The sequence below is a fragment of the Mytilus galloprovincialis genome, chromosome 11 (genome assembly GCF_965363235.1).
Source record: "Mytilus galloprovincialis chromosome 11, xbMytGall1.hap1.1, whole genome shotgun sequence".
NCBI lineage: Eukaryota > Metazoa > Mollusca > Bivalvia > Mytilida > Mytilidae > Mytilus > Mytilus galloprovincialis.
The window spans coordinates 82,573,130-82,589,623 of NC_134848.1; the positions used below are offsets into that span (position 1 = coordinate 82,573,130).

General features: G+C 33.0%; 1 protein-coding gene across 5 annotated transcripts in view; it reads left to right on the forward strand.

The window, feature by feature from the left end:
• LOC143052901 (paired amphipathic helix protein Sin3a-like) overlaps nucleotides 1-16,494 on the forward strand; it is a 33,660-nt gene that overhangs the window by 5,135 nt on the left and 12,031 nt on the right. Inside the window, exons 5-19 of one of the 5 annotated variants that reach the window (XM_076226058.1) lie at nucleotides 1,431-1,484; nucleotides 2,946-3,103; nucleotides 4,110-4,311; nucleotides 5,063-5,269; nucleotides 5,955-6,041; nucleotides 6,823-6,963; nucleotides 7,758-7,898; nucleotides 8,404-8,490; nucleotides 10,196-10,314; nucleotides 11,258-11,388; nucleotides 11,864-11,961; nucleotides 13,456-13,572; nucleotides 13,911-14,028; nucleotides 14,341-14,380; nucleotides 15,710-15,790. In XM_076226058.1, the coding sequence (XP_076082173.1) occupies nucleotides 1,431-1,484; nucleotides 2,946-3,103; nucleotides 4,110-4,311; nucleotides 5,063-5,269; nucleotides 5,955-6,041; nucleotides 6,823-6,963; nucleotides 7,758-7,898; nucleotides 8,404-8,490; nucleotides 10,196-10,314; nucleotides 11,258-11,388; nucleotides 11,864-11,961; nucleotides 13,456-13,572; nucleotides 13,911-14,028; nucleotides 14,341-14,380; nucleotides 15,710-15,790 (1,781 nt within the window). Of the gene's footprint in view, nucleotides 1-1,430; nucleotides 1,485-2,945; nucleotides 3,104-4,109; nucleotides 4,312-5,062; nucleotides 5,270-5,954; nucleotides 6,042-6,822; nucleotides 6,964-7,757; nucleotides 7,899-8,403; nucleotides 8,491-10,195; nucleotides 10,315-11,257; nucleotides 11,389-11,863; nucleotides 11,962-13,455; nucleotides 13,573-13,910; nucleotides 14,069-14,340; nucleotides 14,381-14,574; nucleotides 14,615-14,886; nucleotides 14,927-15,709; nucleotides 15,791-16,494 lie in introns of all 5 variants that reach the window. The other 4 variants (XM_076226059.1, XM_076226057.1, XM_076226056.1 and 1 more) reach the window with 4 other exon arrangements.

Sequence of the window (16,494 nt, forward strand, 5' to 3'; positions counted from 1 at the left end):
ACCCTAACTTAGTTTAGGAAAAGGGAGACAATTCACCTATCTTTGTTAATTTGGGTAAGGGAGATAACTTAATTTAGGAAAGGGGAGATTACATAATTTTGTGTACCAGGAAAGGGAGATAATTTACATACCTTTGTTAAGAATGGTAACTGACTTGAATCTTACTGTTTGCTGCTGGATTATGATTAAGAACATGCAATTATTATTTTTGTGAATTTTATTTATATAAATCGTTGGTAGACAGTTTATTTTCTGGCATGCAGTAATTTGTATTGCTTCTATTTATACTCTAGCTTGTAAGCATGCCTTTATACATGAATTCAAACTAATGACTGAAAATGATGTCTATATTTTAGAAATTAAACATGTATCTTTTTTGGTCTTTTCTCTACAAAGAAGTGGGGGTGAGACTTAGTGTGTGTTTTAAGGCAGCATCTTTTATTTGTGATAAGATCAGTTTTAGGTGAACAACTATTTCAAGGATTTTTTTTTTAGCTGTAAACCATACTTTAATGGGAAAATAACAATATAAACATGACAAATTATATGACAGCTTTATTAATATTAGGATTGGAAAACAAGTGAAAAATCTTTTACCTGTCCTTTGTCTGTCCATAAGAGTTGAGTTAACCATTTCATATGGTCCTGTCCCCTCAGTTGGTTGACTCTGAAACTTCTGCCTTACTTTAAAACTTTCAAGTCAGCAAATTAGTCTGTTTTAGTGAATGATATTTGTATAAGCATTAGCATCTCCCATTTCCATTGTGTGTTGTGGAGAGATTCACTTATTTTGACTGTAATTATGGAAATTTCTTTAAGATTTATTTGCTTTAATTTTGTAGAAAGATCAAATCTCTAAAATAAGTCACACATTAATTTAATCTTTATAGAAGATTAAATCGAAGACCAGATACATATGAACTTATTATGAAGAAGTCAAAACAAACCAACAATCTACGGATCACAAAACTTATTCTCCCTGTAAATAGCCACTTTGTTTCATGTATTTTGTAATTGCTTTGCTTTGTGTATTATATATTTTCTCCATTGATACGTTATCATTCAGGATTGATCTTTTAAACACGTGATACCAAGAAATTAAGGGGGTAGACCTTGGTTCAGGGAGATAACTCTTTAAAATCAGTTATGCGTTTGTAAAAGTCAAGTTTCGTCAATGAATTTTAAGCATTTACCTGAAACAGATTGGAAATAATCTATGTATCCAAGAAGCTTAGAAAACATTTATGAAAATGGCTGACACAAACGTACTGATGATTTTCAGAGTTATTTCCCTTAACCTACGTCTGCCTCCTTAAACAAACATTATTTTAGAGACACATGTATACGAAGTATAAATAAAAAAGACAAATTTTAAAGTTTGTGACATTTCTTTTTTTTTTTTCTACCTTTCTTGTTTTGTTTATTTGAAGGATGATAAACACAAAGCTATAGTCATTCAAACAGATCCAAAACAAGACACTGCTGTGAGTTATGTCCCTTAGAGGAGTTATGTCCCTTGGAGGAGTTATGTCCCTTAGATTGGAGGATAACTTCCTGTATACAATGGAGGATGAATATCAGACTATTCCTTGTGATTTTGAAAGGGGGCTACAATTTAAAGATATAATGGAATTTTGACTACCAATTAAGAAATGATACTCATCCTCTTCATTTGTATGTGACTTTTGCCTAATCTAACAAGTCTTTAATTTACCTTTCACATTCTGATCTGTTAAAATAGACATTATAATTCTCTGTCATAAAGGTAATAATTGACAAATTGTACTTAATCTAAAACATAACACTTAAATACTTTCTAAAACACAGTGTGTCTGTTTTCACACTTAAATACTTTCTAAAACACAGTGTGTCTGTTTTCACACTTAAATACTTTCTAACACATAGTATGTCTGTTTTCACACTTAAATACTTTCTAACACACAGTATGTCTCTTTTCACACTTAAATACTTTCTAACACACAGTGTGTCTGTTTTAACACTATGACATGATAAAATATTAACCAGTGTTCATCTAACCTTACACTTGTGGGAGAAGTCAGGTTCATGTTTGCAATAAAGCTTTCTAAATAATTCTACTCCATTTTGATGTTTCAGTGAGATGGATATTTTCTATACCTGTTCTGTTTGTGATAGAAATCAACCAAATATATATCCATACATATGCTGAATTATTTCAGAGTTTAAAAATCTCTATATAAAGTCTGTAACTGTTTGTAAATTGGGTCGATTTAAGACCCCATCAAAACAGACCAAGAACCATCTTTCATTTTGATTTTTAATGTTCCAAAATCATCCAAAGTCATGTACATGTACATATGTAAGAGAACTTGCATACAAGGTTGATTTCTATAAGACTTAGCTCATTTGTAATAACTGCTTGTGTTTTAGAGAAAATCAAGGTATTTTCAAGTTTAAGATATTATTTTGAATGTGAAGAGGCAAAAATTAAATAAAAATCACATTTAGTATTATTCTGACTGATTTTGTAAATTGTCTCTTTATATTCTATAAATTTGTATAAAAAGTTTTATCTCCTGTGTAGCACTGGTGTCATGGAATATCATTGACATATAAGTATTATTTGTACGCATACTACTATCATTGCTTCATTAAGAGGTAATTTTTTATGTGTTTTTTGTCAGTGTAAATTATATACATGTACCTATAAGTCAAATTGTGATATTTGTGTTGCCTGACTTCATGAAGGAATTATTGACATTCAAATAAAACAATTATAAGAATTCTCCATTTATCACGTTATTAGATTAAAAAATACAAATATGAAATTTGGCTGTGTGTTTTAAAAATGTATTTAGAGGACAAATAAGCTTTAGTGTTTGTTATTTGTTTACAACAGGAAATGATTAAATTTGAGGTTGAGCCAAGAAATAACACATTGTTACAATCATGTCATTCCATTACAGGCACATACAGCACAAGTTCAGGGTCAACAGCAACAGTTTCAGAGGTTAAAGGTCGAGGATGCACTGTCCTACCTTGACCAGGTCAAGTTACAGTTTGGTAACCAACCTCAAGTTTATAATGACTTTCTAGACATCATGAAAGAGTTTAAATCTCAGTCGTAAGTAAATATTGTTAACTGCAGAGACGATTTCACTGGTTGAAATTAGAAGGACCAAAGTGTTTGTTAGTGATTGTTTGGTAAAGATTGTATTCATGTAATCAAAACCCTTATAGGGCTTGCTTGATAATTATCAGTTTTACAAATGTGACTACTACTTTTGAAAAAAACAAAACGAAGTAGGTTAAGCACATTGTTTTCTGGTCTGCATATCATATCAAATTTTAATAAATTCATAAGCAATATATACATTCAGATATTCAAGATACAAAATATTGACTATGCTTATATTAAACCATACTTGACAAGAAAATTAAATTATTGGTGGTGCATGAATCTACTATTTAACATCTAATCTGCATATATATCAATGATGTCATTGTAAAAGTAATATTTAAGATTGGAGTTATCTTCCTTTGAACAATTGTTAGTATAACCTTCCAATGTTAAATATTTATTTTTTAGTTCCCACTGCAAAATGAATGCAATCATTACCAGGTAATACTCCTCAGTGCTCAAAAGCTCTTTGATTCTCAAGTTAAGCTGGCTGTTATTTCTAAAATACATGTATAGTATTGACACCACTACAACACTTTTCCAACTGTTACACTCAGTTTGGGACAATTGCTATTTTAACTGAATCGCCTTGTATCAAATGAAATCAAAAGCGTTATTTAAAGACGGCATGTCATATTACAATAAAATAAGTTCTTTGAGCTTTTATATAGATATAAAAGATGTAGTATAAATGCCAATGAGACAACTCTCCATCCAAGTCACAATTTTCAAAAGTAAACCATTACAGGTTAAATTAAGGTCTTCAACACTGAGCCTTGTCTCACACCGAACTGCAAGCTGTAAAGGGCTCCTTAAAAACATTCAAACAGAAAAACCTACTCCCTAATCAATATAAAAAACGAGAAACAAGAAATAAAACCAACATTGTCTGGACTGTAAGTAAAATTTGATTTATAAGTGGTATAATCTTACATGTTTTTACTTGTAGAATTGATACACCAGGAGTCATCAGTCGTGTATCCAACCTGTTTAAAGGTCACCCTGATTTAATCGTGGGATTTAATACATTTCTACCACCAGGATATAAGATAGAGGTCCAAGCTAATGAGATAAATGTCCACCAGCCAGGACAACAAACTCTATGTATCCCAGTCCAAGGCATGACACCAGGACCGGTCAATCTTTCCTCGGTAAGATTATATAAAAAAAGAAGATGTGGTATGATTGCCAATGAGACAACTCTCCACAAGAAACCAAAATGACACAGAAATTAACAACTATAGGTCACTGTACAGCCTTTAACAATACCGCATAGTCAGCTATAAATGACCCAGAAATGACCTTTTCAAACAATTTAAACGAGAAAACTAACGGCCTTATTTACATAAAAAAAATGAACAAAAAATAAATATGTTACACAAAAACAAACGACAACCACTGAATTACAGGCTCCTGACTTCGGACAGGCCCATACAAACATAATGTGGTGGGGTTAAACATGTTAGCAGGATCCCAACCCTCCCCTAACCTGGGACAGTGGGATAACATTGAACTATAAAAATTTTATATAAAAAGAAATATTTTCATGTCTTATTTTGTATGTTTGAGTATTTTGAACAAGAAGTATTTGTTAAACACTATGATAAGTTCAGTGACCCACAATTTATATCATTTACCATTACCTTGATGCATAAATGGTTTCGATGCAGTAGAAACCGAGAGCTAAGTTTTATCATGTCTTTATTGCACTTTAAAGGAATTTTCTGTTAGTCTGTTGAAAGGAATGTATATCTGTACAATAATCTTGATTAGAACATACTCATCAAAGATACCAGGCCGATTATCTTGTATGTCAGACAACCTTTTGGTCTACATAAGATTCATCAGTGTCACTTGGATATTTTGTAGAATAAAGAGACATATTTGTAATTATCTTTGTAGAAAGTTCCTCCTTCAGCTCACATACCTAGCAGTCATAACCATAGCAACCAGTCATCTCACCATAGTTACCATCAATCACCTCGTCATAACCAGGAACCAGTTGTGTCTGGTAACCAGCATAGTACTCCAGTCCAACAACAACAGCAGCAGCAGGCTGGACAACCAGTGGAATTCAACCATGCAATTAATTATGTCAACAAAATAAAGGTACATTATCATGTTTATATCAATAGCCATGTGAAATGTGAATAATGGTATGTACCTTGTGGCACCTGGGGCTCTTTCCCAAAAAAAGACTTAAATTGATCATAACTTATACAGAAATGTTCATGACTTACGAAAGTTTTCACTGATAATTTTTTTTTGTGAAATCAGTGTTTTTGAATTTACTTATTGAAGGTAACAATACAGTGATAAGTCTCTATCGAGGGAAAGGTCATGTAAGAAAAGAATTTAGACAGTTCACAGCAAGTTTTAGCCTTTCTGTCATAAAACTAACTTCAATACTGAAGAGTACAAAATTTGTGCTCGAAACACCAAATAAAGTATTTTCATTGGTTGATTTCTGAATCTGAGTACTCCAAAGTTTTATAAAAGTAAGCATGAGTTTCTAAATGATCTGTTTGTAATCCAAAGACTTAAGATGTATTGGTATAATAGACCTTGGTAATAAATATTTAACTTTGTAATCAGGGAGAAAGTAGTAAAAGATTTACCAGCAAACAATATTGTGCATATTATCAAAGCAAAACTTAGTCTCTTTATTCCATTTATTCATATGTATGCTTGAAGACCTGTTGGTGACCTTCACCTTTTTTCTGCTCTTGGTTGGGTTGTTGTCTCATTTGACATTTTTCCCCATTTCTATTCTCAATTTATTATTTATTTACAGAATCGATTTCATGGACAGCCAGAGATCTACAAAGCATTTCTAGAAATACTTCACACTTATCAGAAAGAACAGAGGAATCTCAAAGAGGTATTATATCAAGTAGATGAGCGTTATCATGATTGTACCAAGTAGATGAGCATTATCGTGATTGTACCAAGAAAATGAAAATGATCATGATTGTACCAAGTAGATGAGCATTATCGTGATTGCTCCAAGTAGATGAGCATTATCGTGATTGCACCAAGAAAATGATCATGATCGTGATTGTACCAAGTAGATGAGCAGGATCATGATTGTGCTAAGAAAATGATCATGATAATGATACATTGTAAATTGAAGAACATAAAAATTTTCCTGAAATTTGTAGGATTTTTACATTGGCAGCCTCTGTAGTGTCATTCATGCATTGGTGTACATTTTTTGTAAATTAATAACCTTTTAGACATTTTGTCCTAGTTCAGATTCAAAGTGGACAGTATAGTTGTTAATGTCTGTGTCATTTTGGTCTCTTGTGGACAGTTGTCTCATTGGCAATCATACCACATTTTCTTTTTTTTTTGAAAAAGAAAATACGTGCAAAAGATACCAGAGAACAGTCAAATTCATCAATCGAAAATTAAAACTCTGAAAGCCATGGCTTCAAAAATATGACAAACAGACAATTAATAGTACACAAGAAACAACATAGAAAACTAAAGACTGAGCAACACTAATCCCACCAATAAATGGGTGAGATCTCAGTTCCTGCTCCACATGTGACACCTTGATTATCATTCCATAATAATTAAATTTAACACTATAGAGTATGGTATGCTTATTTTTGAATTCCAAGTGAATCTAATTCATACTTATGTTTTTATATTTATAGGGAATAGTGACAAGTTACAAGCCTCTGACAGAAGCAGAAGTATATTCCCAGGTTGCTAAGTTATTCCAGAACCAGGAAGATCTGTTAGCAGAGTTTGGACAGTTCTTACCTGATGCCAATGGCTCATCTTATGGAGGCTATGTAATTATTACATTTTGTTTCCATTTTGTTTCCATTTTAATAAACATAAGATATAAAATGTAAAAATTAACTAATTATCTCCCAGATGATAATAGAATAAGATATAGCATTTTAGATAATTTGATTTACTGTGTATTCAGTTTTAATGGTTGGATACCAATTTTCTATAGGCTTGTATTTACACTTTGCCAAAACCATCAAATCAAGTATCCACAAAGTAACAATAATTTGTAAAGAAATAGTTAGTGGGAATAAGATTATGATTTCATTAAAAAATGAATGGTAGACATAGATATCTTGGTTGTCTTTCTTAATCTCGATACCATTTTGGGGGTTGAAATATAAAAAAAATATCAGTAATTGTTGTAATTATTTCATCAGTTTATTTGCAGTCTTAAGTTTCAACAAAAAGTAACGTTTGCCCTCAATATACTGTAAATTCAAAAATTATTGCGATGTTATTATTATTGCAAAAATGCGACTGGGTTATAATTGCAATAATTTAAACTTGCATTTTGAAATTTTTTATTTGAATTAAACAGGACTTTTATCAATATCGCAAAAAAAAAAAAAATAAAAAAAAAAAAATAAAAAAAATCACAATTTAGTCTAAGATGACAAAATCACAACAGTAATTTCAGAATTTACAGTAATGTGGATTAAACTTTGTTTACATCAAATTATATGCTGCCGATTCCTTGCAGTGTAATGTTTCTGTCATTGTAATATTCAGATTAACATTTGATGATTCAAAATAGGAGTGAATATTCTGACATTATAATTTTTATTTCAAGTTGAATATGCTACAGAATGACTCTGCACTAGGAGTCAGGAATGATCATTCATCTACAGTCAAGAAACCAGGGATGAAAAGTCAGATGAATAAATCCAGTCAGCATAGAAGGCCCTCTAGTGGACAACAGCCACCACAAAAGGTAGGTCTAGATAGATGCTTAGGCCCTCTAGTGGCCAACAGCCACCACAAAAGGTAGGTCTAAATAGATGGCTACAGCCCTCTAGTGGCTAACAGCACAAAGGGTAGGTCTATATACTTAAAAAATATTGTAAGAAGTTAATGATAAAACAAAAATTATTGCAATTAAAAACTTCTTATGGTAGGGTTGAATTCACTCATCAAACAAGTTAGTCTTCATATGAGTACCATTTATTTGTTCAACCTTTGGCTCTGTAATGATTTTTGTGCATTTTAAGTTTTTTTCTAAAAGGCAAAAATAACCCTCATGAGAAAATGTCCATGTTGGCAGTATGTCGAACTATGGGCTCTGCTTTCATGTACATTTTCTATGTTGCAATGCTTATATTATAACTTTACAGTAAGAACCAATTTTTAATTGAGGTCATATACACCATTTGACCTTTAAGAAAGTAATAGTAAATTTGTTATGACTTTGATTAGTGAACTGGTTTCTTATTTTACAGAAACAGAAGACTGGTACCCTGAAGGATATATCATTGGCTGAAGCAGGAAGATATGGAACACTTACTGAGTTTGCTTTCTTTGACAAGGTACATAATAGTTCTGTGTCCTACCTCTGCAAAATACATATGCACAACACCCTCCCCCTTTCTTTGACAAGGTACACCACTACACAAAATACATGTGCACAACACCCTCCCCCTTTCTTTGACAAGGTACACCACTACACAAAATACATGTGCACAACACCCTCCCCCTTTCTTTTACAAGGTACACAACTCCTCAAAATACAAGTACACAACAGCTTCCCCTTTTTAGCTCACCTGGCCCAAAGAGCCTTGTGAGATTTTCTCATCACTTTGCGTCCGTCGTCGTCATCTTGTGTCGTCTGTTAACTTTTACAAAAATCTTCTTCTCTGAAACTACTGGGCCAAATTAAACCAAACTTGGCCACAATCATTATTGGGGTATCTAGATTAAAAAATGTGTCCGGTAACCCTGCCAACCAACCAAGATGGCCTCCATGGCTAAAAATAGAACATAGGGGTAAAATGCAGTTTTTGGCTTATAACTGGAAAACCAAAGGGGTAAAATTGTTAATCAGTTCAAGATCTATCTGTCCTGAAATTTTCAGATTATTCCGACAACCCGTTGTTGGGTTGCTGCCCCTGGAAATTTTGCTGTTTTTGTTATTATCTTGAATATTTTTATAGATAGAGATAAAATGTAAACAGCAATAATGTACAGCAAAGTAAGATCTAAAATAAAGTCAACATGACCAAAATGGTCAATTGACCCCCTAAGGAGTTATTGTCCATTATAGTCAACTTTTATTAATTTTCATAAAATTTGTAAATTTTTTCTAACATTTTCCACTGAAACTACTGAGCCAAGTTCATTATAGATAGAGATAATTTTAAGCAGCAAGAATGTTTAGTAAAGTAACATGTACAAACACATCACCATCATCAAAACACAATTTTGTGATGAATCCATCTGCTTCCTTTGTTTAATATTCACATAGACCAAGGTGAGCGACACAGACTCTTTAGAGCCTCAAGTTTTGACGTGGTACACAACACCACAAAATACATGTGCACATCGCCCACCCCTTTTCTTTGACAAGGTACACAACTACACAAAATACATGTGCACAACACTCAGATTCTTTTCTTTCTTTTCTGTTTTAATGCAAAAAATATAAAAAATATAGGAAAAATCATTTTTAAGTATAAAAATACTGCAAATTTAGCAAAATATACAACAATGTGTTCATTCCTTTAATTTTTTTTTTTTAACATGATCAGGTGGCCATTATTTTAAACTTTTAAAGTCTCTTATAAATGTACCTCTGCCCTGTTGGGATGACAGCAATATAGTTTTATTATTATAAATTGTTTTCAGGGATGATGAAAACATGTTGTAAGCCCGTTACAATTCACCAAAGTCGGAGATTTTCCATAAAACCTTTATTTTTTTTATTTTTATGTCCCCACCGTAGCATAAAGGGCATTCAGTTTTACCCTTGTCTGTACGAACGTCCCAAGACTGGTTTCCATTCTCTAACTATAGTTTACCTCAACCAAATTTCCAATCTTATTACCACTAAACTCAGATCAGGTTTGAATTTTGGTGGTGTCACTTTTACAGTTCTAGAGTTATGCCCCTTTACAAATGGAAAAATTGCTTCCTTTCTTGAAACCAAATTAAAAAAAAAAAATAACCAGTCATTTTCTAACAATCCATGATTCAATTGCTACAAGTATTAACATTGTGATAACTGTTTTATTGTAGGTACGTAAAGCACTGAAGTACCCTGAGGTATATGAGAACTTTTTACGATGCTTAGTTCTCTTTAACCAGGAAGTAATATCCAGATCAGAGTTGGTGCAATTAGTTCAAACATTTCTTGTGTAAGTATATGATAAGATAGAAAATAGAAATGGTGAATATGTCAAACAGACAACACCCCGACCAAAGAGCAGACAGCAGTTGAAGGCCACAAGTGGGTCTTCAATGCAGCACGGAAATTCTGTGCCTAAAGGTTCAAGTACTATCATTGCCTTTAAAAGTATATGAAACATAAACATTCTAGAACCAAATATTTGATTCTGCTTCAACAACTTCTCATTATATCTCAGTTTTAGAATTTTTTTAGACAAATGATTAACTAACTCTGTACCATTTTTATTGAAACTTTGTTATTGACAAACATTTCAACAAATTTGCATCATTTTGACCTGAATATTGTTATTGACAAGTAAGTCACATATAAAAATAAGAAGTTGTCGTATAATTTCCAATCACCACAACTCTCAACCACAGACCAAATTATATAGAAGTTAAATAACAACTAGAGGTCATTGTATAACCTTCAACAATGAGCAAAACCAATACCACATAGTCTGCTATAAAAAGCCTGTAGTTTGCATGGTTTTGTAATTGAAGATGATTCTGATGAATAATAAGGTAGTTTTGTCAGTTATTGGAGTTGGTTTTGATCAGTGTACATAATCATCATACAATCATTATTAGCCATTATTCTAGTATATTGTAAGCCTTATTTTTTACAAAGAATTCTGAAATTAATTTATAAAAAAACATTTTTTACTTAATAGAATTGAAAATTATTTAAAATCATACATGTTTTGTTACTTTCAGTCAGATTTTTGAATACGGAAAGACATTATTTGCCCCCATGCATTTTGTTCTAAGAAAGATAACTCTATTATTTATTTCCCAAGTACCAATGAATGGTTCAGGGTGGGAGATAGAATGGTCAGTGCACTGTTACTATACACATTTTTTGGGCCTAAGTCACTAACTCAATTTGTGATAGAACTTTTAATTTTTCAGTAAATATCCAGAACTATATAAATGGTTTAAAGATTTCCTCGGTTATAAAGAATCAGGTGGAACTACAGAATCAATTCCCATGGGAGCCACTGGAAAGGAACGAGTTAGTGGTGATCTGGCTATGGAAATAGGTATGTTACAAAGTATTACCAAGTGGGAACTAGAGCCTTATGGTCTAACAATGGAAATGGAACATTTATCAATAGAAAATATTGCCTTTTATGATTCTAAAGGTACAATACCATGTGAATGTTGCCATGGAAATATATGGAATGTTTTACTCTGTCATCCAGAGTACCTCTATGTTAATAAAGTTAGACCAGACTTGTACGATGATGGACAGCTTGTTCGTGTTTACAGAAAAATCATTGAAATAAATGTACTTCAGCTTCAATAATAGTATTATGGGAAGGTAGAAGCCTTTTCAGTAGTTTAAATGATTTATTTGCTATGAAAAAAATTACTCTTAATCAGAAATTATTCCTTTAGGAAATAAATTATAAGGCAGGACTATATGGGCCATGGTTAAGCAGCTCTCTTTATTATGGGATATCTAGGACACTGTTGAAAATTGACATTTCTTTTATTGTTTTTTTTAATTTTTAGATTATGCAACATGTAAAAAGTATGGAACAAGTTACAGAGCTTTACCAAAGTCTTATCCTCAGCCTAGATGTACTGGGAGGACTTCTTTGTGTAAAGAGGTTTGTCTAATTTACAATGTGATTAAGATTCCTGAATAGCAGGGTTCAAACTTGCAACCTTAAGTCTGACATGCTAGCTATCGCTGTAGTTAGATTTTTTGGACCACTCAAAAACTTAGGTGGCCAAATTTGTAAAGATTCAACTGCTAAATCTGTATAATTATTCCCCTACTTTAAAAAAGGGGGGTATAATGTTTTACCACTGTCTGTCTATCCATCCATCCATCAGTCCATCCGTCCGTCCCATGAATATTTTTCGTCGCATTTTTCTCAGGAACTACAATACAAGGATTTCTGAAATTTGTTTCAGGGTTTAGACAAGTGAGCTATACCGTGTGATGCAGTTTCAGATTCATCAGTCAACAACATCCTGTTTACCGAACACTTGCATATTTTTACACTATTAAAATTATCCACTGTGGCGGCAATATCAACAGTGAGCAGTATCTCGCAGTTTCACTTGTTTATTCTTTAAAACACTGTCTATTGGTGAACAGATCAGTCAATCATGTCTATTGGTGAACAGATCAGTCATTCATGTCTATTGGTGAACAGATCAGTCAATCATGTCTATTGGTGAACAGATCAGTCAATCATGTCTATTGGTGAACAGATCAGTCAATCATGTCTATTGGTGAACAGATCAGTCATTCATGTCTATTGGTGAACAGATCAGTCAATCATGTCTATTGGTGAACAGATCAGTCAATCATGTCTATTGGTGAACAGATCAGTCATTCATGTCTATTGGTGAACAGATCAGTCAATCATGTCTATTGGTGAACAGATCAGTCAATCATGTCTATTGGTGAACAGATCAGTCAATCATTTTCTATTGGTGAACAGATCAGTCAATCATGTCTATTGGTGAACAGATCAGTCAATCATGTCTATTGGTGAACACCCCTGAGTCAATCATGTCTATTGGTGAACAGATCAGTCAATCATGTCTATTGGTGAACAGATCAGTCATTCATGTCTATTGGTGAACAGATCTGTCAATCATGTCTATTGGTGAACAGATCAGTCAATCATGTCTATTGGTGAACAGATCAGTCATTCATGTCTATTGGTGAACAGATCAGTCAATCATGTCTATTGGTGAACAGATCAGTCATTCATGTCTATTGGTGAACAGATCAGTCAATCATGTCTATTGGTGAACAGATCAGTCAATCATGTCTATTGGTGAACAGATCAGTCAATCATGTCTATTGGTGAACAGATCAGTCAATCATGTCTATTGGTGAACAGATCAGTCAATCATGTCTATTGGTGAACAGATCAGTCATTCATGTCTATTGGTGAACAGATCAGTCAATCATGTCTATTGGTGAACAGATCAGTCAATCATGTCTATTGGTGAACAGATCAGTCAATCATGTCTATTGGTGAACAGATCAGTCAATCATTACAAACATTTGATAGAAATCAATACACTACTGATTGTGGCGGAGATGTTAGATTAATCTTGTTTCTCATTACAATTTACAGGTCTTAAACGATACATGGGTATCTTTCCCATCATGGTCAGAAGACTCTACGTTTGTTACGTCGAGGAAAACACAGTATGAGGAACATATATACAGATGTGAGGATGAACGATTTGAAGTAAGTTTATGTTCGGGCTTTTGTTATATTGATTTAAAGGTGAATACGACGTTATAAAATTCTATGCTTACGTGCAAAAATAGAAGATCTGAAAGATGAACTGTACATTCTGGAAAATATGTGGCTATGACGTTAAGGTATCTATATAAAGTTTTTTGATAAATGAGAATTTTAAGAATTGTGTCAATAGAAGTGGACCTTCTGCAATTGCATTTGGATGTATTCATGTTCATGTATAAAACTTTGATTGGGATGAGAGATGAGTTATGTTCTTTATACAATGCAAATCAATTTTGAAACATAAAAATCCAAAAAAATATATATATTTTTTTTTACAGTTGGACATAGTTATAGAGTCCAATTTATCTACAATTAAAGTGCTAGAAGGTGTTCAAAAGAAAATGTCTCGTATGAACTCTGAGGAAGCAGCTAAATTCCGTCTAGACAATACATTAGGTGGATCGTCAGAAGTTTTACATAGAAAAGCTATACAAAGGTAAGTGTCTTTCTAGGTCAGTCTAGACAATACATTAGGTGGATCTTCAGAAGTTTTACATAGAAAAGCTATACAAAGGTAAGTGTCTTTCTAGGTCAGTCTAGACAATACGTTAGGTGGATCCTCAGAAGTTTTACATAGAAAAGCTATACAAAGGTAAGTGTCTTTCTAGGTCAGTCTAGACAATACGTTAGGTGGATCCTCAGAAGTTTTACATAGAAAAGCTATACAAAGGTAAGTGTCTTTCTAGGTCATTCTAGACAATACGTTAGGTGGATCCTCAGAAGTTTTACATAGAAAAGCTATACAAAGGTAAGTGTCTTTCTAGGTCAGTCTAGACAATACGTTAGGTGGATCCTCAGAAGTTTTACATAGAAAAGCTATACAAAGGTAAGTGTCTTTCTAGGTCAGTCTAGACAATACGTTAGGTGGATCCTCAGACGTTTTACATAGAAAAGCTATACAAAGGTAAGTGTCTTTCTAGGTCATTCTAGACAATACATTAGGTGGATCCTCAGAAGTTTTACATAGAAAAGCTATACAAAGGTAAGTGTCTTTCTAGGTCATTCTAGACAATACGTTAGGTGGATCCTCTGAAGTTTTACATAGAAAAGCTATACAAAGGTAAGTGTCTTTCTAGGTCATTCTAGACAATACGTTAGGTGGATCCTCTGAAGTTTTACATAGAAAAGCTATACAAAGGTAAGTGTCTTTCTAGGTCATTCTAGACAATACATTAGTTGGATCCTCAGAAGTTTTACATAGAAAAGCTATACAAAGGTAAGTGTCTTTCTAGGTCATTCTAGACAATACATTAGGTGGATCCTCAGAAGTTTTACATAGAAAAGCTATACAAAGGTAAGTGTCTTTCTAGGTCAGTCTAGACAATACGTTAGGTGGATCCTCTGAAGTTTTACATAGAAAAGCTATACAAAGGTGAGTGTCTTTCTAGGTCAGTCTAGACAATACGTTAGGTGGATCCTCTGAAGTTTTACATAGAAAAGCTATACAAAGGTGAGTGTCTTTCTAGGTTATTCTAGATTCTGAAAAATTTGCATAGAAAAGTTGTTATACAGTAAGTTTTCTATAAAATGTATAGTAAGTTGGAAAAAACGTCTTTAAATCATCATAATATAATTTATATTTTCACTTTGGTATTCCGTTCTTGCACAGTAATATAGTTCATTTTGAGTCTTCTCGTATTCTAGCAAAGGGAGATATTTCACACCTTCTCCGTTACACATGACAGAGCTCTACACAGTTCTCTGTTACACATGACAGAGCTCTACACCTTCTCCGTTACACATGACAGAGCTCTACACAGTTATATAGAAATTCCGTTACACATGACAGAGCTCTACACAGTTATATATGACTCCATTACACATGACAGAGCTCTACACAGTTATATAGGAATTTTTGTTTAAGTAGCATTGACAGAAGTATACCAATTTATCAAACCTAAAAAATTTGAAAAAGCAAGAATGAACAAATACCTGGATATACTAGGAGGTAGATACGACAAGTTTTTTAACGACCCTGACTACACATGAAGGTCTTTCACAGTCACAAATTATGATCAATTATGCAGTCAGTACAGAGGTATAAAACCAATAGTTTAAACTGTATTTCTTTTGACAGGATATATGGTGACAAATCTCCAGATATTATTGATGGTCTCAAGAAAAATCCTGTTGTAGCTGTGCCATTAGTGCTAAGAAGGTAAGAGTTACTTCTCTTTGTATTATCTCCACTGGATTGGAGATTGAAATAAACAATTTATTTTGCCATAGGCGACAATGATAGCCTTTTTTGAGCTACAGACTTTAGAAAGTTGATTTTTCTTTTAACAAATCCTCGCTAGAATTACAGAAAAGATATTCGGACAGTTTTTTTAGGTCCAAAAATATAGGTTCTTGTTGCTTTTCTTAATGTATTGTATACTTATCTCCCAGGCCAATCAATTTTTCACTTTAAAAACTATGTCTTGTCCTAGTGTTGAAAATACAACTCATTTCCATTAGGGCTAAGAGAAATATTTTTTTTGGCCTTTGGTATAATGCAGAATGCACGAAGTTCCTTATAATAAAAAATAAAGGGCGCACATATCGACCAATCAGGATTAGCCCTACTCTTAATTCTGAATACCATGTTATGCTCATAAAATGGCTGCACCCATGCAATCTAATGGTTTATTGTAACCTGAAAGCATCACTCCAAGGAGATTTCCCATCTTGATATTTCTGTATCAAAAATTATTCGTATTTATTGCACTTTTTTTTCACAAGCTGACTGGTTTAATTTTTAACCAGATTTTTGGGACAAAAATGTCGGTTATTGATTTGGGGATGTACGGGCGGCAGGCATATGTTGTCCCTGCATTAACCTATGAACCGTTCAACCAAAGCTTTTGAAATTTTAATATG